The sequence below is a fragment of the Rhipicephalus microplus genome, chromosome 5 (genome assembly GCF_043290135.1).
Source record: "Rhipicephalus microplus isolate Deutch F79 chromosome 5, USDA_Rmic, whole genome shotgun sequence".
Classification (NCBI taxonomy): domain Eukaryota; kingdom Metazoa; phylum Arthropoda; class Arachnida; order Ixodida; family Ixodidae; genus Rhipicephalus; species Rhipicephalus microplus.
The window spans coordinates 171,214,683-171,236,522 of NC_134704.1; the positions used below are offsets into that span (position 1 = coordinate 171,214,683).

General features: G+C 46.8%; 1 protein-coding gene across 1 annotated transcript; it reads left to right on the top strand.

Moving 5' to 3' along the window:
- Positions 1 to 18,650: 18,650 nt before the first annotated feature.
- Positions 18,651 to 20,877, top strand: LOC119173625 (uncharacterized). Its single transcript, XM_037424427.2, has 2 exons — positions 18,651 to 19,000; positions 20,631 to 20,877. Exons 1-2 carry the CDS (start codon positions 18,651 to 18,653, stop codon positions 20,875 to 20,877), a joined length of 597 nt encoding a protein of 198 aa, XP_037280324.2.
- Positions 20,878 to 21,840: the final 963 nt, after the last annotated feature.

Genomic DNA, 21,840 nt, shown 5'->3' on the forward strand with positions numbered 1-21,840 from the left:
AGAAGATAAGCACGATCACATCACAGGTGCCAGATTAATAAAATAATGTTTAGGCAGCTGACTCAACCAATGTACAATAACAATACATAATGTACAAAATGTAATGTAACTACATAATGTAATGTAAATGTAGACGACGTACAATAACATTGCTTTTCTGCACCGTTGGAGGTCATTCACATGGACTTGGAAGAATTTTGTAAAAAAATCAAAAGGTTATGGCTTGTAAAAAGATGGTGGCAGCAAAAGCAGAAAAGAAGATACCAGCAGTCTGTTCTCCATTATAAACTAGAAGATGTCTGACAAAATTTCAGTATTAAAGAGAGCACGTGTCCTTAAGCATGTGTCCAGACTTCCCAGAAGGATGGAAGAGCTGCCTTCAATTTACGTAGCTCATCATGCACAGTCCTAAAAAACATCTCTCGGGTGCAAAGCACTTCTTATGCGTTATTAGATACCGCAGCCTCAATGAGTTTAAGGCAGGAGTGGGAAAAATGGCAGCATATCAACGAAGTGAATGATGGAGAGTGGGGCGAAGCATCTGTCCTTCCATTCGTTCTTGCTTCCGTCCGTCCATGAGTCCTTCAATGTGACCACTCGTGCATCTATCCGCCCATCCGTGCGTGCGTCTTTTCGTGCGTCCGCACGTCCATCCGTGCGTCCACCCCTGCGTCTGTTCATTCGTCCATCCGTCTGTGCAGCCACCCGCACATTCGCCCATGCATCTCTGTGTCCGTTCGTCCATCTAGTCAACACTCCAAGTACCACCATCTCGCATCCTGTTAAAGAGAAGCGGTGACAAGACGCTGCCTTGCGGGACGCCACATTTAACAGCGCGAGGTTGACTCTGTACTTCTATAATGCGCATTTTCATTCTGCGCCCAGATAGAAAATTACAGAGAAAGTGTAACAGACGACCTGAAATTCCTTCATTCATCAGTGCACAAATTATTGCGTTATGTGGCACCGGAGCAAGCGCTTGCTGTATCTCAAAAAATAGAACATACGATGAATGTATGTTTGCTCGAGCAGATTCAAGCGATGATACAAGATCTGCTATGCTGTCGAGGGCTGAACGGTGGCGACGAAATCCGCTCATGACATCAGGGAAAAAAGTGAGCTCCTCTAATCTGGCGTCCAAACAAAACAGCACTATACGTTCTATCAGCTTCACAACATTAAACGTTCGTGATATTGGCCGGCATGGCTTCAGAAGTTCTGCAGGGTGACCAGGCTTTAAAACTGGCTTCACCACAGACGATTTCCATTCAGAAAAATCAGACTCGTTTGCCACCATTTTTTGTATTCGTCCAGGATAATTTGATGAAAGATCTCAATGTTTCGCAAAGCTTGGTATGTAACACCATCTTCGCCTGCGGCGGTGCGACGGTAACAGAGGCTGAGTGCATGACGCAGCTTGACCAAAGTAAATTCAGCCTGATCCATCTCAGATGAACGTCCATATAAAATTGTCACAGACGATGACTGGCGTTGTCTTTTGACATAGGACAGGTGAAAATATTGGCAAAATCTTCCGCAAGAATTTTGGAGACCATCCAGTCATGAGGCACAATGCTGTAGTTGGGTTCTTGCAGACCTCAGGTGTTCGGAGAGCCTTCAATATGCGCCATACACTCCCAAACGACTCACCATATGCAATGAGCTACACAATCCGGCCCAGCTTCTTCGATGAAGTTGTTTTGTGTGCCGCCTAATGGCTACATCTAAGTGGTTATAAAGTGTCCAATCAGAGCTTCTTTTCGAACGCTTTGTCCTCCTGTAAGCACGTCGTTGACAAGCACGTAGTCTCAAGAGTTTTAGGTCAGGGTTTGGCATGTTTCATTTCATTTCATTTCATTTATTTACTTTCAGGGCCCGAGGGCATTACAGAAAGGAGTGGGGTTTCATAACTAAAACGCGCAACAATACATTCAAAGCACTTCTTGGTGGGTGATGACCTTGAAGTTATTTACATCTGTGATGGAGGCGATGGCGGCGGGAAGGTGGTTCCAGTCCCTGCTTGTTCGTGGAATGAAAGAGTCATAATAGAAATTAGCTCGACTAGATGGCACACCAACTTTTAAACCATGATCCAAGCGGGATGAAATGTAGGAGGGGTTTGTGAAAAGCTGTTCTTTTAACTTTATGCGTCGTAGCCGTCGTACTGTAGCTTGCTGCAGACATTCACTCACTAGTTTGAACAGGTTATCGTGTGATGGCGCTCCCACAATCAGCGGACGGAACTTGTCCCAATTTGTCACTGTGTACACAGCACTCTGGCTGCTGGGAGAATTCTATGGAACCGACCAAATGGCGAGGTGATCTGAACCCCATAAGTCAGCTTCGCTTGACCAAGCAAGACGCACATCTCTCATTGATATGGCAAGATCAATGGTGCATCGTTCCTGTCCTCTGCCGACAAATGTGAATGAGCCGTCATTAAGGGTCTGCAGATCATGTTCAACAATAAGCTCATTGATGTCCACTCCATGATTGTCTTGTGGGCGACAACACCAACGAGGATAATAGGCTATGAAATCTCCACACATCAGAAATGGCGAGCCACACCGAGATAGCAGGCACTCCAGCAATGTGATTTACGAAGATCGCGTTGGCCGAAAATATATGCTTGCCACAGTCGTAGTTGTGTTACTGAGATTAATAGCAACTGCTACACATTTAAAGTTGGCGTTACAGAGGTCACTTGCGTCGATAACAGGGAAAGGAACATCAGATCGTATGTACAATGACGCTTTCGAAGCATTTCGTGGATGCGTGGTGTCTGTCAACTGGAACGATGCACACACCATTACCGTGCATCGGGTGTTGCTGTGAACGCCCACGTAACCTGGAAGTCGTAGCTCGTCATTTCTCACATCGGTTTCTTGGGGAGCTATAACATCCGGTGCATTCATTGCAAGGAGCCTAAGAACGAGATCAGAATGACGCGGTCGTAGAGACCTGACGTTTCATTGCGGCATGTAGGGACAGGGCTTGCGACAGGTGTTCAAGTTGTTTTTAGTGAAGACTGTCGTGAACTGGAACGAGAACCTCCAAGAGCTGTTGTTTGGCTAATGCTGCTGGTGTTTGATGACCCGCTATGAGAGATCTGACGAGGTTAACAAGCATCTTAAGAATGGTTACCAGTGTTGCGCATCATCGTTGCTGGAGCCGTTTATGGTGCCCTGTTTACAGTATTTTCTACTGCAGGCATGACCTTGGCGGAAGCTGGTTCCGAAACGTTATGAGGCGTGAGCTTTGAGGAGGTTGCGTCCGTCGGCTTTGGTGATAGCGCCGGCCAAGATGTTGCCGAAATGCTGAAATTGCACCTCCCTTCGCCGCTTCGATTGTCTCTGACTGTACTACTCTTCGGACGTACAAGTGGATCTTCAGTCTTCAGTTATGCCGTTGCCAGCTACTTGACGGGTGCTATGGCTAGGCGTCTTTTTTCTTGATGCTATCTTTTTAGCTTTCTCTGTCAGGACCTTTCATTTTTTTTTAGCTTGGGACATTCTTTGTGCGTTGCCAAGTGTTCGCCAATACAGTTAGGGCAGCGAGATGTCAAACTGTTGCAAAGTTTTACGTTGTGATTTGTGCCACATTTAACACAGGCCACAACACTTGTGCAGTAACCCAGTACATGTCCAAGCTTGAGACATTAGCAGCATTGTTGAGGCTTTGGTATAAAAGGTCAGACTGGATACCCCACCAGTCCAGCCTTTATGTAACTAGGTAGCTTTTCACACCTGAAAAGAATCTTCACACACTTCAAAAAGCCAAGCCTTCTAGCGCTGATGACTCTGCATGGTGGCGTGCAAACTATCATACCTTTCAAGACATTGTCTTAAAGTTCTAGATATACATCCTATACATCCCCAGCTGTTCCATTAACGCCCTGTGGAACAAAAGCCCACACGTTGACGTTGTTTAACTGAGATAGACCTAGCAGGGTTTGCACCATCTTCTTATCTGTTGTGTCTACGGCAATGATATTTTTCCTGGGATTCACTAGAACTTCTTGAATCAGACCAGGGGCAAGTTTGACGAAAAAGTCATGAAGCTTCTGTTTGCAGATTGTGTTCAGGCTTACCGTTACGTCGACAGGCACATAAGCAACTGTCGTAGTCACGATGCTGTTGTATATAACGGTCCCTTCACTTGAGGGCGATGCCGCCGACTTTCATCTTGGCCGTCGATGCTTAGTAGGTAGAAATGCACCCGAGTCATCCGACGTAGCATCAGACTCGAAATCGGCAGCTCCTGATGTCACTGAAGAGCTGAGCCGCTTCCTTGCAGTGGCACGTCTACCCATGCCGCTAGGCAGGTTCACCACCATCTCCTCCATAGCAAAACTTGCAAGGAGGGTCCCCCTAGCAGAGAAGAGGTCTTGAGGACCAGTACAGGGCGTGCTGGGTGCCAAAGATCTAAGACGATACCAATAAAATAGAAACTATTTCACCAGCCAAGAAAACTGACAACCGAACAATAAAACTTCGTCGTCGTCCTCAGCAGAAAGAAAACAATTCATTCCTTTTTGTACAGCATTGGTGAACACCTAATGGTAAATACGACCCAGTTCAAGTACCTTGGGGTAACAATTACGCACAATTTACCACAGTATGAGCATATAGATAACGTTCGCACGAAGGCCTATCAAAAGTTATATCTATTGAGGAAGAAGCTGCAGGATGCATTCGCGTCGTAAAACATATTGCATGCACCACTTTCATTAGAGCAGTACTGGAATATTCCTCCGTTGCTTGGAGTCTCCATCAAGTTACTCTTAAAAAGAAGCTAGAAATAATACAGAGACTAGCGGCGCGCTTTATTTGTTCAACGGTTTTTCCACTGGGTGGCCACGGAGGGCGGCTGCACTTACACGGGCTCCTGCTTTTCATGCTAGTTTTTGTGGTTCAACGCAGTGCTACTTCTGGGTTTTTGCGCTGGCCAATTCACCAAGTCGCAAGAAACAGGACTGACACCTCCCACTAAGTGGCGAGTGATTATCTACACCAAAATCTTAACATCTCGACGCCAAGATCTTCCCCGCTAACCCTTACGCCGCGACCGACGCGCGAGCGCGTCTCGCACTTGTGGCTCGCATTGCATGTACACCCGCCGAACGCGCGGGCCTGTGAATGAGCTTCGCGTTCCTTTCTCGACCACAAAACCTGATTAGAGGGAGACGCCCTTTGCTACCAGCCAAGTAGGCTTTCAAAGCGTGTTAATGGCTGCTACAGGACCACAAAAGAGTCAACATCAATTCAAACCGAAGTGAACGCTAAGACGCCCACGGAGAAATCGGCATGGACGTATGATGTCAACAGTGGCAAAACGACAGGAAAGGAGCATATATAAGGACTACAAGTTGGACGGAAAGAAAAAGATTGCCCGCAGCTTCCCTCGGGGGAACACTGAGGAGGATGCGGAGCATATAATTGGTGAACGCGGTGTTAAAATGCGACTTACTTGGGTCGATGGCTAAATTGGTTAACGTGGTTGTGAAATGGGGTGTTAAATTGCGACTTACTTGGGTCAATGGCTAAATTGGTTAACGTGGTTGTAAGAAGGGGTGTTAAATGAGTGAACACGTACACACGTATGCGAAAGGGCGGCGCTGGTCGAAGGGACGTCGATCATTGTGTTTGTGGATTCGTTGGCATTCATTTCACCGCGACCTTGGACGTCGACGCGCCGTACAAACCAACCGACGAGCGGCAACTGAGCGAGCGAGCGCCGACCTTGAGTATATATACAGCGCGACGACGCATGCACTGTCAGCTGTTGAATGTTCTCGAAGCGCGACGGCACATGCGCGTCCACTGGAGAATCAGGAGAATTGTAGAATGTTCTCGAAGGGGAGAAGCGCGCGCGGCACAGATGGTGGGTGACGGTGCATGCGCGCGTCAGCTGTCGAATGTTCGAGAAGGGGGAGAAGCACAACGGCGCATGCGCGCGCGTCAGCTGCCGATGTTCTCGAAGCGCGACGGCGCATGCGCGCGTGTCAGCTGCCGATGTTCTCGAAGCGGGACGGCGCATGCGCGCTACATTATACACCTAGCGAATGTTCGTGAAGAGGAGAAGCGCACGCGGTGTGTAGAGGAGGAAGGGTGCACAGATGGTGGAGGAGTGAAGCGCGCACGGTGTGTAGAGGAGGAAGGGATGCACAGATGGTGGAATGAGGAGGAGGAAGCTTGCGGACGGCGCCGCACTACAAGCCTCGAGTATTAGATGCTCCGCATCTAAAAAAAACGCCGAAACTGATTCAAGCATTCAACGAGAAGCCCGAGAAAGAGCCCGTTCTCACGCAAAAAGCTTCGAAGCAACGCAAATTGAAAACGCCCCCTTTTCCTGCAGACGACTTTAAATTCGTCTACAGGCCACAAGCCGGGCTCGACTTATTGAAATGAAGTCTAACATCAATTACGCACGCTATCGGACAATCAACCGGTCTCGCACAACAGTATTTCTACGACAACGAGTTCAAGTGCAGAGCGTTGAAAACATTATCATTGCTAGTAACGCTGACACAGAACGCACAACCAACTTGAGAAGCATTGCTATCATCCAGTGAGGTGGCACTTTCCTAATTGGAACACCCACGTGAGACATCCCGACGACGTATGCAGAGGTGTCATCTACAGGCTTCTCCCAGGAACAAGCAGTGCCGAAATTGTAGCTGGACTGCGAGTCAACTCACGATACACGGTCCTTGGCACTCGCATGCTTGGTCAGTCTTCCACCGCCGTCATCACTTTAGATGGCCCACACGTCCCATACTACATCCCCTACCAAAGTGGATACTACCGCTGTAAACCCTATCGAAAGTCTGTGCAGTTCTGTCGCAAATGCAGTGCCATTGGGCACCGACAAGACATCTGTCCCAGACCCAGAAAAGGTCTCGCTTACAAGTGAGGACAAGACGCAGTCATTACAGATAACGAATGTATTCCCAACTGCAAAATATGCGAACAGCCCCATGAAACCGCCGGCAAGGAATGTAAGAAGAAGCTACGACCAAACCCACCACCTTACCAAGTTAGACAACAAACACTCGAGAAGGCGAAAGCCCGAGAGAATGGTTGCAGTTTCCACGGTAAAGACGTCACCGAGCTTAACAAACCATCTCATAGCCCCAGCGGCACATTCCACGACAAGCGCAGCCGAGGCAAGTCTAGGTCTATTCTGCTATCGCGCCCCAGGTCTCGCACAAGACCCTGCTCACTCTGCGCCCAACGCCTCAGCTAAGCTGATGCAACTCGCGTAGATTCGACTTCACAGAACAACAAGAACACTCCAGATCGTTCATCTACTGAATCCGCTGCATTCAAGAATTTGGAAAAAATGGTTTTGAATCAGCAAAAAGCTCTGGAAACTAGCGTGACCAGCTCCAAAAACAAGGCGCAGTTGTCGATAAGCTCGTATAATTATGCCATGAACAAGAAAAGGTCATAGAGAAGCAGAATGGAAGCATAGAGAGGCTCACGCGACTATTCGAAGCACAGCACCAAGCTAAACAACTAGCAACGAAACTCACCACACCAGATATTGAAGCTATAGTGGAGGCCAAAGTACTCTCCATTATAGAAACAAAAGTCGCCGCCCTTGTCGACTCGCAGCTCATGGCGACAGTTGAGCCACAACGCACATCAGAGGTTCAAATATATACAAATTCCAAATCCGGACGGAGGCGATCTGTCGGTGACGTCAAAAAGTGGGCGGTCCGCAGCGGTCGCGAGAACAAGAGGAAGTAAACAGCCAATGAGAGAATTGAAGACTTGCGTCATCATTTCGACGTCAACTTGGGAACCGTATAGCAAAGTTAAGTGTTTGTAACGTGTTGAAAAATGATTAATTATTATTGCTCACTATCAAAATGTGTTGGCGCTAGTTTTCAAAAGTTGAATAAAAAATACGGCACAATTCAAACGTATCTTTTTCGTTATTGTTTTGAAATGACGCTAAATTTAGCGGAACGGTGAGTAGTGGCGCTAAATACAAGCCCGTTTCAAGCAGTTACGGTTCCCATATCTCCATCACTATACAAACCTAAACGGCGCAACTTTCAAAGTTGTTGGCTCAGTCGAACGCAATCATGGTGGAGGTGAACGGCACTAGTAGCCAACAGCAGCAGCGGCTCATGCGCGTTTTCAAGGATCAGCGTGCGCTGGTGCTCGCCTTTATGGGCAAACATCCCCAGCTTGTGGCGAAAGCCATCGAGTGGCGACACGGCGTCACCGTCGCCAACCGGCGGCGACTGTGGCAAGAGCACAGCGACGCGTTGAACCATGAAGTGCCTACGCAGGAGTGGCAGGCTTGGTGGCGCAGGTGCACGGTGCACGATGCCTGCCGGGACGCCGCCGCCATCAGAGAGGCACAAACGTGAGTGACCATCGAATGGCGCGGGCGATTTGTTCTTTGACATTGGTGTATATTTTCAGGGGCACTGGAGGGGGTTGGCTGCCTTGCTTCCTCGGCCGCGTTCTACAGTTGACTGAGATAACACGCTTCAGTGGCGTCTGTGGTCTCTTCTATAAACAAGTAAGCACTCTGCCGCCGCAGTATCACGGGTTCCTGAGTGGTGCCGTGACAGAGTTTTATATCTGAAAGGGTGCCTTCAGCGGAACCTTGGTAAACGGGAATATAGCGCAGGAGAAAGAATTCAACAGTCGGTACGTTTATTAACTAAAATCGCAGTTTGCAGCCCTTGAAGTACAAGGAGTATTAATTTATCATAAAACACGCAATGCCTGCGGGCAAGTGCATGCACTAAAATGGTAATACATGATATCAATGACCACTGCATAGATGCCGAACATTTCCGCAGATGTTAATACGTAAGGCTGTAAAATAGCCGGAGTAACTAATACCCACTTTCAGAAAGATCATGCTTACGACAATTTCCTGCAGGCGGATGATCCCACTGCTGCGGTGGAAATCGAGGTGGAGGCCACTGAAGCGGCTGCAGATCGCAGTGACACAGTAACACGCAAGCATCTGAGAACTTAGTGCTTTAATGAGCGCCGGACCGGAGCCTTGAGCAAGGCGACAAGGTGCTCAAGGTGAGTAGGCCCTTTGTTTACATTTTACGTAAGGGGCGCAAACATTCTCCATGCTCTACTCTGATGACTGAAACCAGCTTGGGCTGTAAATAAGAACCATGCATTGTAAAGAGGGCACGGTATAGAATATCTGCAATGATAAACTGCCGGGCAAAAGGTTGGTTAGCACTGAAAAGGTCTGTTTGATAGTGAGAGATGCATTTGAGGAGATTAATAAAGAGTAGTTCCAACAAAGGTATGTTGGTCCGCACGAGGAGGGCATAGCTTGTACACAAAGCTTCACACCTTCAAAGGATGCCATCAGAAGGGAAATTGTTGTGCCCGTTGCAATTCTTGGCAGCAGCAGCTTCCAGCCACGATATGGTTGAGGGTTTACCGGCAGCTCACTTAAACATTTCCACCACGATGATTCATCGCAGGTGGTGCGGGAGATGAAAACATCAACCACCCGCATCGCTTCTGCAGCACGGCGTGTGGCAGCAGCACAGGAAAAAGCGGTAGCGGCGCAGGAGGGTGTCCTGCAGGCACTCCAATCCTTGGCACGGGCCATGACAGAGGGCTTTCTGCGAGAAAGAGACACATAGTTTAGTTTATTTCTCTTCATGTGTTCAATGTTTTTTCTTGTCATCATTCATTAATGATTTTTCGGTTTCAATGTGTTTAGGTGCTGCTGTTCAAGTTCAATTTTATACGCTTCGGGAGACATATACATAGCTTGTTTTGTTTTTCGTCATGTTTTCAACGTTTTATCATTAAACATTCGTTTAGTGTTTTTGATATGTTTACGTGTTGCTGTTCATGTTCTATTTTAGACGTTCCTTGTTTGCATTTATTACATATTACTAGATTTAGGTTAGCATTTAATTTGTACAAGGTGTACAGCATTTTTTATTCTCGATACTTGCATTTCTCACTGTATGTTCCAGCTGCTCCAGTGGCAGTGTTTTTTCCCCACATTTCAAAGGTGTCTAGTCATTCACACGGAAACCACGAGTGCATAGTTGACATTTTCTGTTAATGTTTCTGTGATATTTGTATTGCCGCACTGTGAATTTCAGCTCACTGGGCTTTTTATGCAGCATCACCACGTAGTGTAGTATTGTGATATCTTCTGGCATCACACTGTTTTGCAGTTCACTGTGATATTATAATTTCAGCACAATGAGGCTAAGGTACAACTACATTCTGAGTCTTTTTTGAGAGCACTAAGCTAGTAAATCGTCACTTCGCACAGTTTCACAAATGAAAATGGTCATTACAGCAACATGCCATCGATTGATTTCATCTGGTATTCAATTTAAAGGACTCGTTGCGGGAATAAAGTTTGAACGTGGTATGGTTTGGGAGCCACGAGATTGCCGAGCCAATTATTTATGCTGTATGTTATCAAAACAACTCGCCTGTTGTTTGCTGTCTTCATTTGCGTATTTTTTATCATCGCAGCATGACTGCAGCCGAGAATTCAAATCAAATGTTATTTCAACATTCATACAATGTTTAGGACAGTGAACGAAAAACCAACACAATTTGAAAAGCACAATCGCTCGTCAAGCCTGGCATGCACAATTGAATGCTTGTAGTCAGTCAATATGAGAAGATACGGACTTATGTATCATTAGTTCATGCAACATTTTACTAATGGTATCACAATTTTTATGCAATCTGATGAAAGAAATTGTGTGACCTTGCTGCATTGTTCTCACAATTTTGTGATGGCAACATTCAGCACAGAGTGGCGCTCATATATGCTTGCTCCAATCTAGTCTGTTGTGACTGTGATGACTGATATGGAAAAGTGTGTTTCTGTTGCATATTTCATGTGCCATATAAAGAAAATGCAACAGTTTCACATCGCCACCTTGCTTCATATTGAAGCTCGAGTAAGTACTTTGTGTATTCAAATATGGCGAACACAGCCCTGCAATATCTAGACGCACTAGAATCAGTGTAAGTAAATTATGTGTATGATATGAAAACATGAAAACTCACCGTTCCTGTGTACTTAAAAAAGGCCCAAGACAGCGCTGCGCTGCTCCCGTCTCCGAACAGCACGTTGCGTGGTGTGAGCATATGGCTCTCCCTTGGCTCCCCATCGTCATTCTCAGCTGGTGGCATGTCCACAACATACTCGTCCAAGGTCCAGTCGCCTGCATGCAATGCAATGTTGTGGAGAGCAACGCAAGCATAGATGATTTGCGCTGTCCCATCAGGGTTGTAGAGCACCGTTCGAAAGTGCTGCAAGCAGCGGAACTTGCTCTTCAACACTGCCATACATCTTTCCACAACATTGCGCATGGATCCGTTGCGCGGTTGACTGCCAAGGACTGGAATTAGGAGCCATGACTCGAGGGTGATACCTTGCGTCTCTTGCAATAGAAACATAAAAGCTGAGTGCTCTGCCCCAGTTAGTACACATTAATACTTACCAACCAGATATTTGCCAGGCTGCAGATGTGCAGCTAGGCATGCACGCAGTGAGTTTTGTTTCCACAGCCAGGAGTCGGGGCACAAATCTAGGAATCATGTGTCCATGACAAGGATGCGCAGCCATGCGTTGCACACCTGCGATGAGGAGCGATATAAAATAGTACTGTATTTACACTCAGAGAAAATTCCTTTTTTCTACCCATACGCCGGAAACAATGCGTACTACTACAGTCATTTGTACAAGAAGCTTCACTTGGAAGGAAACACAGGGTGTAGCACACTGAGGAGGGGGGAGGGGGGCAACGACCCCTCCTCTGCTGTACACATGGCTACGACTTCCACTGAATGATCAATAAGTGAAACCCTACGTGTTGCTCTTGGGAAAGAACATTCGTAAATGCCGAAACCAGCTCATGCGATTGCGATTGTAAGCACTTTCGTGTTGGAAATACTTCCCTGTCGTGTATGTGTTTCTGCTACGTCTGCTGCCTATATAACCGATTACCTCTAAAATACACGACTCAACTGCGCATGCACGCCAGTACAAAAACGGCAAGTGGCTCACGCACAAAACAATTGCCACTAATTATTACCGAGGCCTTGCGAGCCATCAACTAGCTCGCACCCAGTTCTCTGCAGGTTCTCTGCAGGTTCTTTTTTATTCGTTGCAATATTACTTTTTCCAGCTTTAGCGTCACAACTGAACAATTGCTACGATGGGCGAGTAAGATAGGATCCTAACGGTACTTACAATCATGACGTTCAGGGCATGACTGGGCACGGCGGCACAGCCGGTATGCGGTGGTCTGAAAATCCGTTTGTCTTCCTTCTACAGTTCCTTGGATTGCTGGGCCCCCTTTTTGCTGAACCTTTCGATCTGCGAGTGGGAGATGCGCATACGCCGCACCCTGCGACCAGCTTCATCTTTCCTTGCCGGTCATCAACTGCACACCCGGACCACCTGCCTCTACAGCTATCAGCCACGTGGTCATCACTCATACCAGAACCCGTCCAGGCGGCGCCGTTGCAGATTACGGCTATATATGAGCATCCTGCTCACTCCTCGGCCACTGGGCACAGCGGCACAGCCGGTATTCGGTCGTCTAAAAATCCGTTTGTCTTCCTTCTACAGTTCCTTGAATTGCTGGGCCCCCTTTTTGCCGAACCTTTCGATCTGCGAGTGGGAGATGCGCATGCGCCGCACCCTGCGACCAGCCTCATCTTTCCTTGCCGGTCATCAACTGCACACCTGGACCATCAGCCTCTACAGCTATCAGCCACGTGGGCATCACTGATACCAGAAGCCGTCCAGGCGGCGCCGTTGCAGATTCCGGCTATATATGAGCGTCCTGTTCACTCCTCGGCCACTGGGCACGGCGGCACAGCCGGTATGCGGTGGTCTGAAAATCCGTTTGTCTTCCTTCTACAGGTGAGCAAGCGTTACGGAAAATGCTTTCGCTCAGGTGACCCGTTCTTACTTGTGCTGCCGTGCCCATGGTCTTCTGGTGTGTCTTATGATGTTTCTGGCTTGTTGCGACAACTGCTCTTTCTGGGCGGAGACATTGAGACCAATCCTGGTCCTGATTTGGCTAAAATTGCTAAACAACTAGAGAGAATAGCTACTGACATAAAGGACATAAAAGAAAAGCGACTAACCAATATAGAGAAAAAGTTGGACGCCTTGACGATGTTAGAGAACAAAATTGCTGCTTGCCAAACTCGAATAGCTTCTATGAGCACCGTAATTCATCAACTAGAAAAGCAGGTTGATCAGCTCGAAAACCATAGTAGAAGATCAAACCTGATAGTGTACGGCTTACCGGAAAGGGACAACGAGACCAGTGACACACTTGAACACGTTGTCAACAAAGAAGTAATTCAAGACTTATTGGAGCTTGAACCAATTAGAATTGAGCGCATTCATCGAATAGGTAGGCCTGCACCAAACAAAGTTAGACCAGTCATTTTTAAGCTGCAAGACGCACACGACAAGATCTCAATTCTTAAGCAAGGATCTAAGCTGAATGGTTCAGATTTTTCCATTGGTGAAGATTTCTTTGTAGAGTGCGAGATGTCAGACGTAAACTGTGGGTAAATTCGAAACCAAACCGCGACATAAAAGAAAAAGTGTCGCTAGTTTTCGACAAACTATTCATCAATAGCAACGTTTACACTTGGGATACCGAAAAAGATGAACGCCTAGTCCTACGAAAAAACGACGAACGAAAGCCAAATCGTCCACAGACGAGGCAACAGGCTCAGGCATTAAACAACGCATCATGATCAAAAATACTTCCAAAAGGCCAATCAACCGATAAACCAGGAACGCCCCTAACAGTAATGCGAACCCAACCAAAGAAAAGCAACTGCGCCTGCTGAACCTGAATGCTCGTAGTATAATAAATAAAACCGACCAGCTTGAAATTATCTTGCTTCAAAATGACCCGCACATTGTCGTAGTGACAGAAACTTGGCTCCGAATCGACATATCAGATGACAGCGTCTTTCCCGCATCTTATGAGATCTTACGTAAAGACAGGGCTTCCAGAGGCGGGGGCGTGGCTGTTCTTTAGAAGAACAACATACGGGTCGTTTTGTTGCCTGATATCGACGAACTTGAATGCCTGTGCATGAAGGTTTTGTGCTGGGGGTACTCTTTCAATCTTTACGCGCTTTACAAGCCTCCTGATTCCCCATCAGAATATCTAACTAGACTTCGAGAGCACATGTCGAAATATGTGAACAGCAAAGTTTTTCTGATTGGGGACATTAACCTTCCAGGGATTGACTGGAAACGATTGATGGCTGGTTCAGAATTTTTGAAATACACAAACATAGTGTTTGATATCATGCTTACACATAACCTAATACAAGTTGTAAACGAACCAACTCGTGTACAGGGCCCTTCTGGATCTTGTATTGGTTCCCCGTAATTTTGACCGATACTCTGTTGCAATAGAGCCAGGGATATCTGACCACCACTTAGTATGCGTTACTTTACCCCTTCTCAAGTTAAGCTCCCAAGATAGGTCGACGACACGGCGCTTCAAAGATTACTCACGAGCTAATGACAAATCTGTACTTGCCCATCTAGAAATATGTCTTGCTAATTTTGATGGTGATGACGTTTGCAACCTATGGGACCGGTTCAAGGACATGTGCCATTACTGCCTTGATAACTTTATACCGAGCAAGAGCGAAATTTCACAAGCGTACACCCTGGATAACACGCAAAATTATTCACTTGAAACGCAAACTTAAAAGATTGAAGAAGAAGAAGGCATAGTCTGCCGTTATCAGTGCGATGAAAAATTCTTTGCAAAACACAGTGCGCTGCTCAAAGGACCACTACTTTCAAACCCTCCTACCAAGCTTCATAAAAATGATCCTGATAAGTTTCGGCATTACATTACTGACAAAAAGCAGCTTGTAAGGGAAATTAAAATCGATGGTGACCTCATTTCTGACCCTGAAATCATTGCTAAACATTTTAATCAATATTTTCACAGTGTTTTCTCCTGCGCAAGCGTATCCACTGGTAATATCAGATCCTGGCATTTATGACGCTGACTTTGTATCTTACTCTGGTGTACTATCTATGTTGTTAAATTTTAAAACCAAGTCTTCATGTGGTGCAGACCAGATTCCAAACGCCTTTTTACGCAGATATGCCGAAATACTTGCTAAGTTTCTTGTAGTAATATTTCGTACTTCTTTGTCCACTGGGAAGCTGCCGAGTGACTGGAGAATGGCTCTGATTGTTCCCGTTTTTAAAAAAGGTGACCGGTCCAGCTTTCAAAATTACCGTCTGATATCTTTAACGTCTCAATGCTGCAAGATCATTGAACATAATATTTCCAAACAGATTTTTGAGTTTCTAGACGAAAATGCCGTATTAACAAATTTTCAACATGGTTTTAGAAAAGGTTATTCCACGGCAACCCAATTGGTGACAATAATTCATTCGTTAACAGCGTGTCTTGACAATAACGGCCAAATTGATGCTATATTTTTAGATTTCAAAAAAGCTTTCGACAAGGTACGACACGACAAATTAATAGCAAAACTTAAAAACTTAAAGACATTCACATTCCGGATATTTTTGTTTCCTGGATTGCAGCCTACCTATCCAACTGCCAACAGCTTGTAAAAATTAACGAAGAAGAATCTCGGTGTCTTCATGTCACCTCTGTGGTCCCACAAGGTAGTGTTTTGGGACCATTGCTTTTTTTGTTGTATATTAACGATTTAGTAACTGTTGTTGACCCTAGTGTTCAAATTCGATTGTTCGCTGACGACTGTGTCTTGTTTCGGGAAGTCACATGTACTAACGATCAGAACGAACTCGAGAAAAACATTGAAAACGTGCGGGAGTGGTGTGTAGAATGGGGAATGGAATTAAATTTGGAAAAAAGTGTATATCTTTGTGTAACGAGAAAGAAAAACCCCAGTGAACACGTGTATAAATTAGGATCGTCTTCTCTCACACAGGTTGACAGTTATAAGTACCTCGGCGTTACATTAACAAACAACTTATCATGGAACAAGCACATAGATAATATTTGCTCGTCTGCCTTTCGAAAATTATGCTTCCTAAGATATAAGCTCAGAAATTCCCCTCCAAACGTAAAGCTTCTTAGTTAGTTCACTTTCGTTAGGCCGAAGCTGGAGTATGCGAGTATCGTGTGGGACCCCCATACTAAACAAAATGTTAAAAAACTTGAAAGGATTCAGCGGAAGGCCATTCGGTTTGTTTATTCTAGGTTTTTGCGAACGGACTCCCCCACAGACCTAATGCCAGCACGCCTGGGATGCAACCGCGTATCACAAACTCCACCACTGCCTCATCCTTAGCAGCAGTTGTCCGTTGGAAGTCCGCCAGTTTTTCCCTAGCAGCCACGGTGATGATGGCCTGCGTCACCTCGTGGATAGTGTTGCTCTTGGCCGGCTGAGAGTTGCCGATGTGCTCCTCGTGACCAACGCTCCTCTAGAAGCAACCGGTGGCGAAAAATCGCAGCGCACACAACTTCATTCTCCGTGGAAAGGCCACTTGTTCGCTGGCATCCGATGACAGGGACAAGTTCGTCGCACAAGCTACGCACTGTTCGTTCGGACAGACGAGAACATTGTCGGAACTCTTCTTCAGTGAACTTTTTGAATGCACCTTTAACCTCGCTTCGTCATCTCTGCTCGGCTGCAGCTGCCGCACAGGCGAGATGAAAAACTGTGGCAGTGGGAAACGCCATGTTGTCTAAGTGGCCGGATGCTGAAAAGTCGCGAAACTCTTACATTTCAATCTAATCCAGGCCAATTCGCAGCCATTTAAATCCATCCGGTTCTTTTCGGACGGTCAAACCAGAGAAAAACAGTCACGTGACACCCCAGCCCACGTCACTAATAACAATACAGCATTCGTCACGGCTCATATGGGCCAATCGCGTGCGACTTAATGAAACAGACCGCCTTTGTCCGGATTTGGAATTTGTATATAATCGCACCACAGCAGTCGAGTTGACGCTCGAAGAACTCGTCCTGGCGAAGTTGGAGCCCATCTTCGCCCAAATTGGTGACACATTCACTACGCTCAGCCAAAGGATGGACACTCACACAGCCCAAATTAACGTTCTCAAGTCACAGCTAACCAACTTTGTGGTTCATGTCAAGAACAACTGCATTAGTCACGCGGAATTTGAAGACTGTCATAAAAGAAAACAAAAACACGCCCAAAGAGTGAAAAAGTTTCTCACTCCTCTCCCGATGGCGAGCAGGTAAACGTACCAGATATTCACGAAGATGGCAGGCTCTAAAATTAAGATTTCTACTCCGCAACCAACTTTTCTCAATTGGCAGTGAAACTGTCGATCATACAGACCCTGGCTGGCTAATCTACAAGAATTTATAAAAGTAAATCAGCCTTACCTCATCACTCTACAAAAGAACAATACTGAAAAAGTGCGGCTCGCAGGATACAACACCGTTGCTCTGACCCCAAGAACCGCCATTCTACTTAATAAAACTGCTGCGGCCCAAGTACACAAGATAGAAGACACTACAGTTGGGCACTCTATCGTGGAAGTCATACTGGAACGAAGATCACAACAAAGCCTTTACGTCGCTAACGTGCACAGCCCACCGTGAGATCAGCTCAGGGACTACGATTACTTCGTCCGCGAACTCAGAAAACGCACAAACGGTCATCTGTTAGTAGTCGTATAGGACTTACATGCGCCCCACACAGCTTGGGGCTAAGCCATCACCACCAAGAAAGGCGCGAGAGTCCACGACTCCGCTCAGGAGCACGGCCTCACATTGTTGAATGATCCACTCCGGCCCACGAGAGTGGGAAACGGCGTCTCGAGAGATACCACGCCCGACCTCACCTTTACACGAGATGTCAAGACGGTAAGGTGGACCTGTCTCCCCGAGACGCTTGGAAGCGATCATCACATATTTCAACTCAAAATCGAATATGACCAAAGATCTACAAAAACAGGCACAGCAAGACTGACAGATTGGAACGCCTTCAGAAACGAGGTCGATGGTGACAACGCAATAGCGGGCATAGATGCCTGGCTCACCAAGATTCTGGATACCGCCAAACGGTGTACCAAAGTAATGCAGCTGAACGAAGACAATCCGGCAGTAGATTCACGCTTATTCCACCTCTGGGAGGCCGGATGAGCCTTACTGAAGAGATGGAAGAGGCGAAAATTGAACAAGAAACTCAGGAAAAGAATTTTCCTATTGACAGAAGAGGCACAACAGTATGCAGAAAACCGAGCGAGACATAATTGGCGCGACGTCTGCGATAAGCTCCAGGGTACGCTCAGCACCAAGAAGACGTGGCACCTGCTGCGGACTCTCCTCGGTGACCGCCGCACCAAGACGCAGCAGCCGCAACGAGTACGTCAGCTAACACACAATTACGATGGCTCGGAGGAAGAACTGCTCCACGAATTATGCAACAAGCTGCATGGTCCTGTCCAATCAGCGGCAATGCCACCATCACACAAAGAATACGAAGGCATGCCCGATTCCGACTTTGGCATGCCCTTCACTCCAGCAGAGCTTTAAGCAGCTCTTTCCAAGCTTACGAGAAACACGAGTCGTGGCAAAGACGGGATAGTCAACAAGCACTTCCGACAGCTACCCAATCAGGCTATGACTGCTCTCCTACAGTACTGCGATGACTGCTGGGACAAAGGAAAGCTTCCAGCCGCAAGGAAGCATTTGAAGGTTATCAAGATACCTAAGCCCAACAAGTCCATAGCTGTTGACAACCTTAGAACCATTTCTCTGTGCGTTGGCAAGCTGTTTGAGCATATGATTTATGACCGGCTCACGTCGCACCTTGAGGACAACGGGTACTTCTCAGCCACTATGTTGGGCTTCCACCAGCTTCTTTCTACGCAGGACATCCTCTTACTCCTCAAGGAAGATATAGTTGATCACTTGAGCAAGAATAGCAAGTCGTCTCTTCTTGCCATTGATGTGAAAGAGCCTTCGACAATGTTAGCCATAAAGCAATACTACAAAATCTCGAAGATACTGGCTGTGGTTTCAAGATTTATAACTATGTTTGAAGCTTCCTCACCGGTCGTACGGCAACGGTGGAAATACACAATATACGGAGTGAAAAAATTGAGCTGCCGAACAGGGGTACACCTCAAGGCTGTGTTGTGTCACCACTTCTTTTCAACGTGCCACTCCTTAAGCTCCCTCGGCTTCTCGAAAAAATACAAGGCGTACATCACGTCATATACGCGGACGATATTAAGCTTTGGACTCGAGGCAAGAGTACTAGATAGCAAGAAAGCTGTTTTCAGGAGGCGGTCAATGTCATTGAGAAATACCTCGAAAGCTGTGGCCTCCTTTGTGCAGCTGAAAAATCAGAATTACTGGTACTCAAGGCCCGCACGCGAGGAAGACCTCCAACCTGCAAAGCGCCAGACCCATACATCATCCTTCACGGGGTCCAAATACCGCATGTCACCTCGCTTCGCTTACTCGGCTTGCACCTGCACCACGACGGATCAGGGGCCGCCATGCTTCCTGGACTTCAACGCACAGTATTCCAGCTCACGCACCTCGTAATGAGTGTCGCAAACCGACACATGGCCTGAAGGAAAACGATACCTTGAGAGTTGTGCAGGCTATTCTAACCAGCCGAATCACCTATGAAACCCCGTACCTCGCCCTCAAGACATCTCAAGTCGACAAGCTGAATGTGCTCATCCGCAAAGCTACCAAGCTCGACATAGGGCTACCTCCAATGGCGTCGACCACCAGACTCCTAAGAATGGGTATACACAATACCTGGCAAGAGCTGGCAGAAGCCCAACGGACCAGCCAACTCGAGAGACTTAAGCTTACGTCGACGGGCAGATTGGTTCTTGAGCGCTTGGGCTACAACGAGAGCTACATCTGCGAGGCAGACCGTGAAGAGAAGATGCCGCCTTAGATGCGAGAATCATGCAGCATCGCCCGAGTACCGCGTAACATGAATCCCGAGTACCATCGAGAAAGATGAATCGCTCGAGTCGACACTATTCGCAGAAGACACCAGCACGATCCAGACGCTCGCTACGTTGACTCGGCAATATACCCTGGCAAAAATACCTACGCTTTAAGTGTGGTCGACACGGAAGGACAAGAGCTGGCATCTGCCAACCTCCGGGTGTGGAGCTCCGAGTCTGCCGAGGAAGCAGCGATCGCCCTTGCCACTACGACTGGTAAGGACGCGGTACTAGTTTTCACAGATTCCCAATCCGCTGTCCGCAATTACACGCGAGGCTGAATCTCCGCCGAAGCTGTCAAATTTCTGAGAAAGAGCCGAACTCCGCTTCCTTACACCTGCGTGGTATGGGTGCCTGGACACGAGGGGCTCGATGGAAATAAAGTGGCTCACGCCGCGGCCCGCGGTCACGTCAACCGGGCCTTCCTCAGCGCCTCGCTTGACTCGCGGTTAGCCAGCGCTGCAGAAGTGGCGACCGTACCACCAACATGAAACGCCATCCTACAACACTATTGTCTAGCTCACAGGGTGTACCCGTTACCTCACCCCAAACTGATTAAAAAAGAGGCAACAACATTTCGGAGACTTTAAGCTAACACCTATACACACGGCACCCTACTGCATAGAATCTACCCAACGCTGTACGCCTACAACTGCCCGATATGCGACGTGCCATACACACTGGCCCACCTAGTACTACTCGAGTGCCCGTGGCGCCACGAAGATGCCAATACCAAGTCCGCAACGACTGCACGTATCAACTCCCTAGCCGAGATGGGGGAGGCGAAGATTGCCGTACGTGACCTAGACGACGAACGAGGACTTGACGCCAGGGCCCGGGAGGCGATAGCGGCCAGAGGATCCCTGGAATAAGGGACCCTCCCACCTAGAGTGACCCCGAGCTCAGAAACTCGGGAACACTGTTTCGAAAAATAAATGTTTATTTCATCATCATCATCATTTGTTCAACGTACCGAAGGAAGGAATCAGTAACACTGATGTTACAGAGATGCAACCTAGATCTTCTTGAATTCCGTAGAAATAAGTATCGGCTGAAAGTATTATTCCAAATAATGCACAACCAACTAAAAATAGATAAGCTCAAATATTTACGCTCTCAAGGCAGAAGAAATCCCCGAACAAACCACGATTGCGTCATAAAACCATACCGCGCAAGTGCTGACACATTTCGATATTCTTTTTTTTCAGATGTCACAGAAATGTGGAACAAACTGCCGAATAAAATTGTTGTTTTAAAAGATGTCACTGACTTCGAAAGTGCTGTAGAAGCGAATTTACATGATTGGTAAATTATTTTTTTCAGTGCCAAAGAATGTGAGCGACTTCAAGTTCATAGCAAATATTTTGAAAAATGACAGTGAATCTTGAGTTGTTTTTCAATACTCATTTGAATGTTGAGCTGATATTTAAGAGAACACCAGTTTTCATTGTGAGTTTTCAAGGTATTAAAAAACTTTATGAACGTTGTAGATTCTTTAGGTATGTCCTCTCTTTGATGACCCTCCATGAGGCTTGGCAGTATTACCAATTAAACAAACAAATAAATAAATAAATAAATAAATGAAATAAATTCCGCTTGCCACCATGCACTGCGGAAAAGCTATTGCACACTCCGCACTGCCGAAAGCTGCCGCCGTTCATCTGAATTCTGTTAAGTGACTGTCGTCCACTCACTAGCTCGTTAGCTACGAATTGGTTCTTTTATTTGCTTTAGATAAATACCCTTAGGCTTCCACAGCAAAGTAGTGGCGTGGATTAGGCAGCATTTTCGATAACCATACTGAAATAATCAATGCTGTAGGCTTGGTGGGGGCA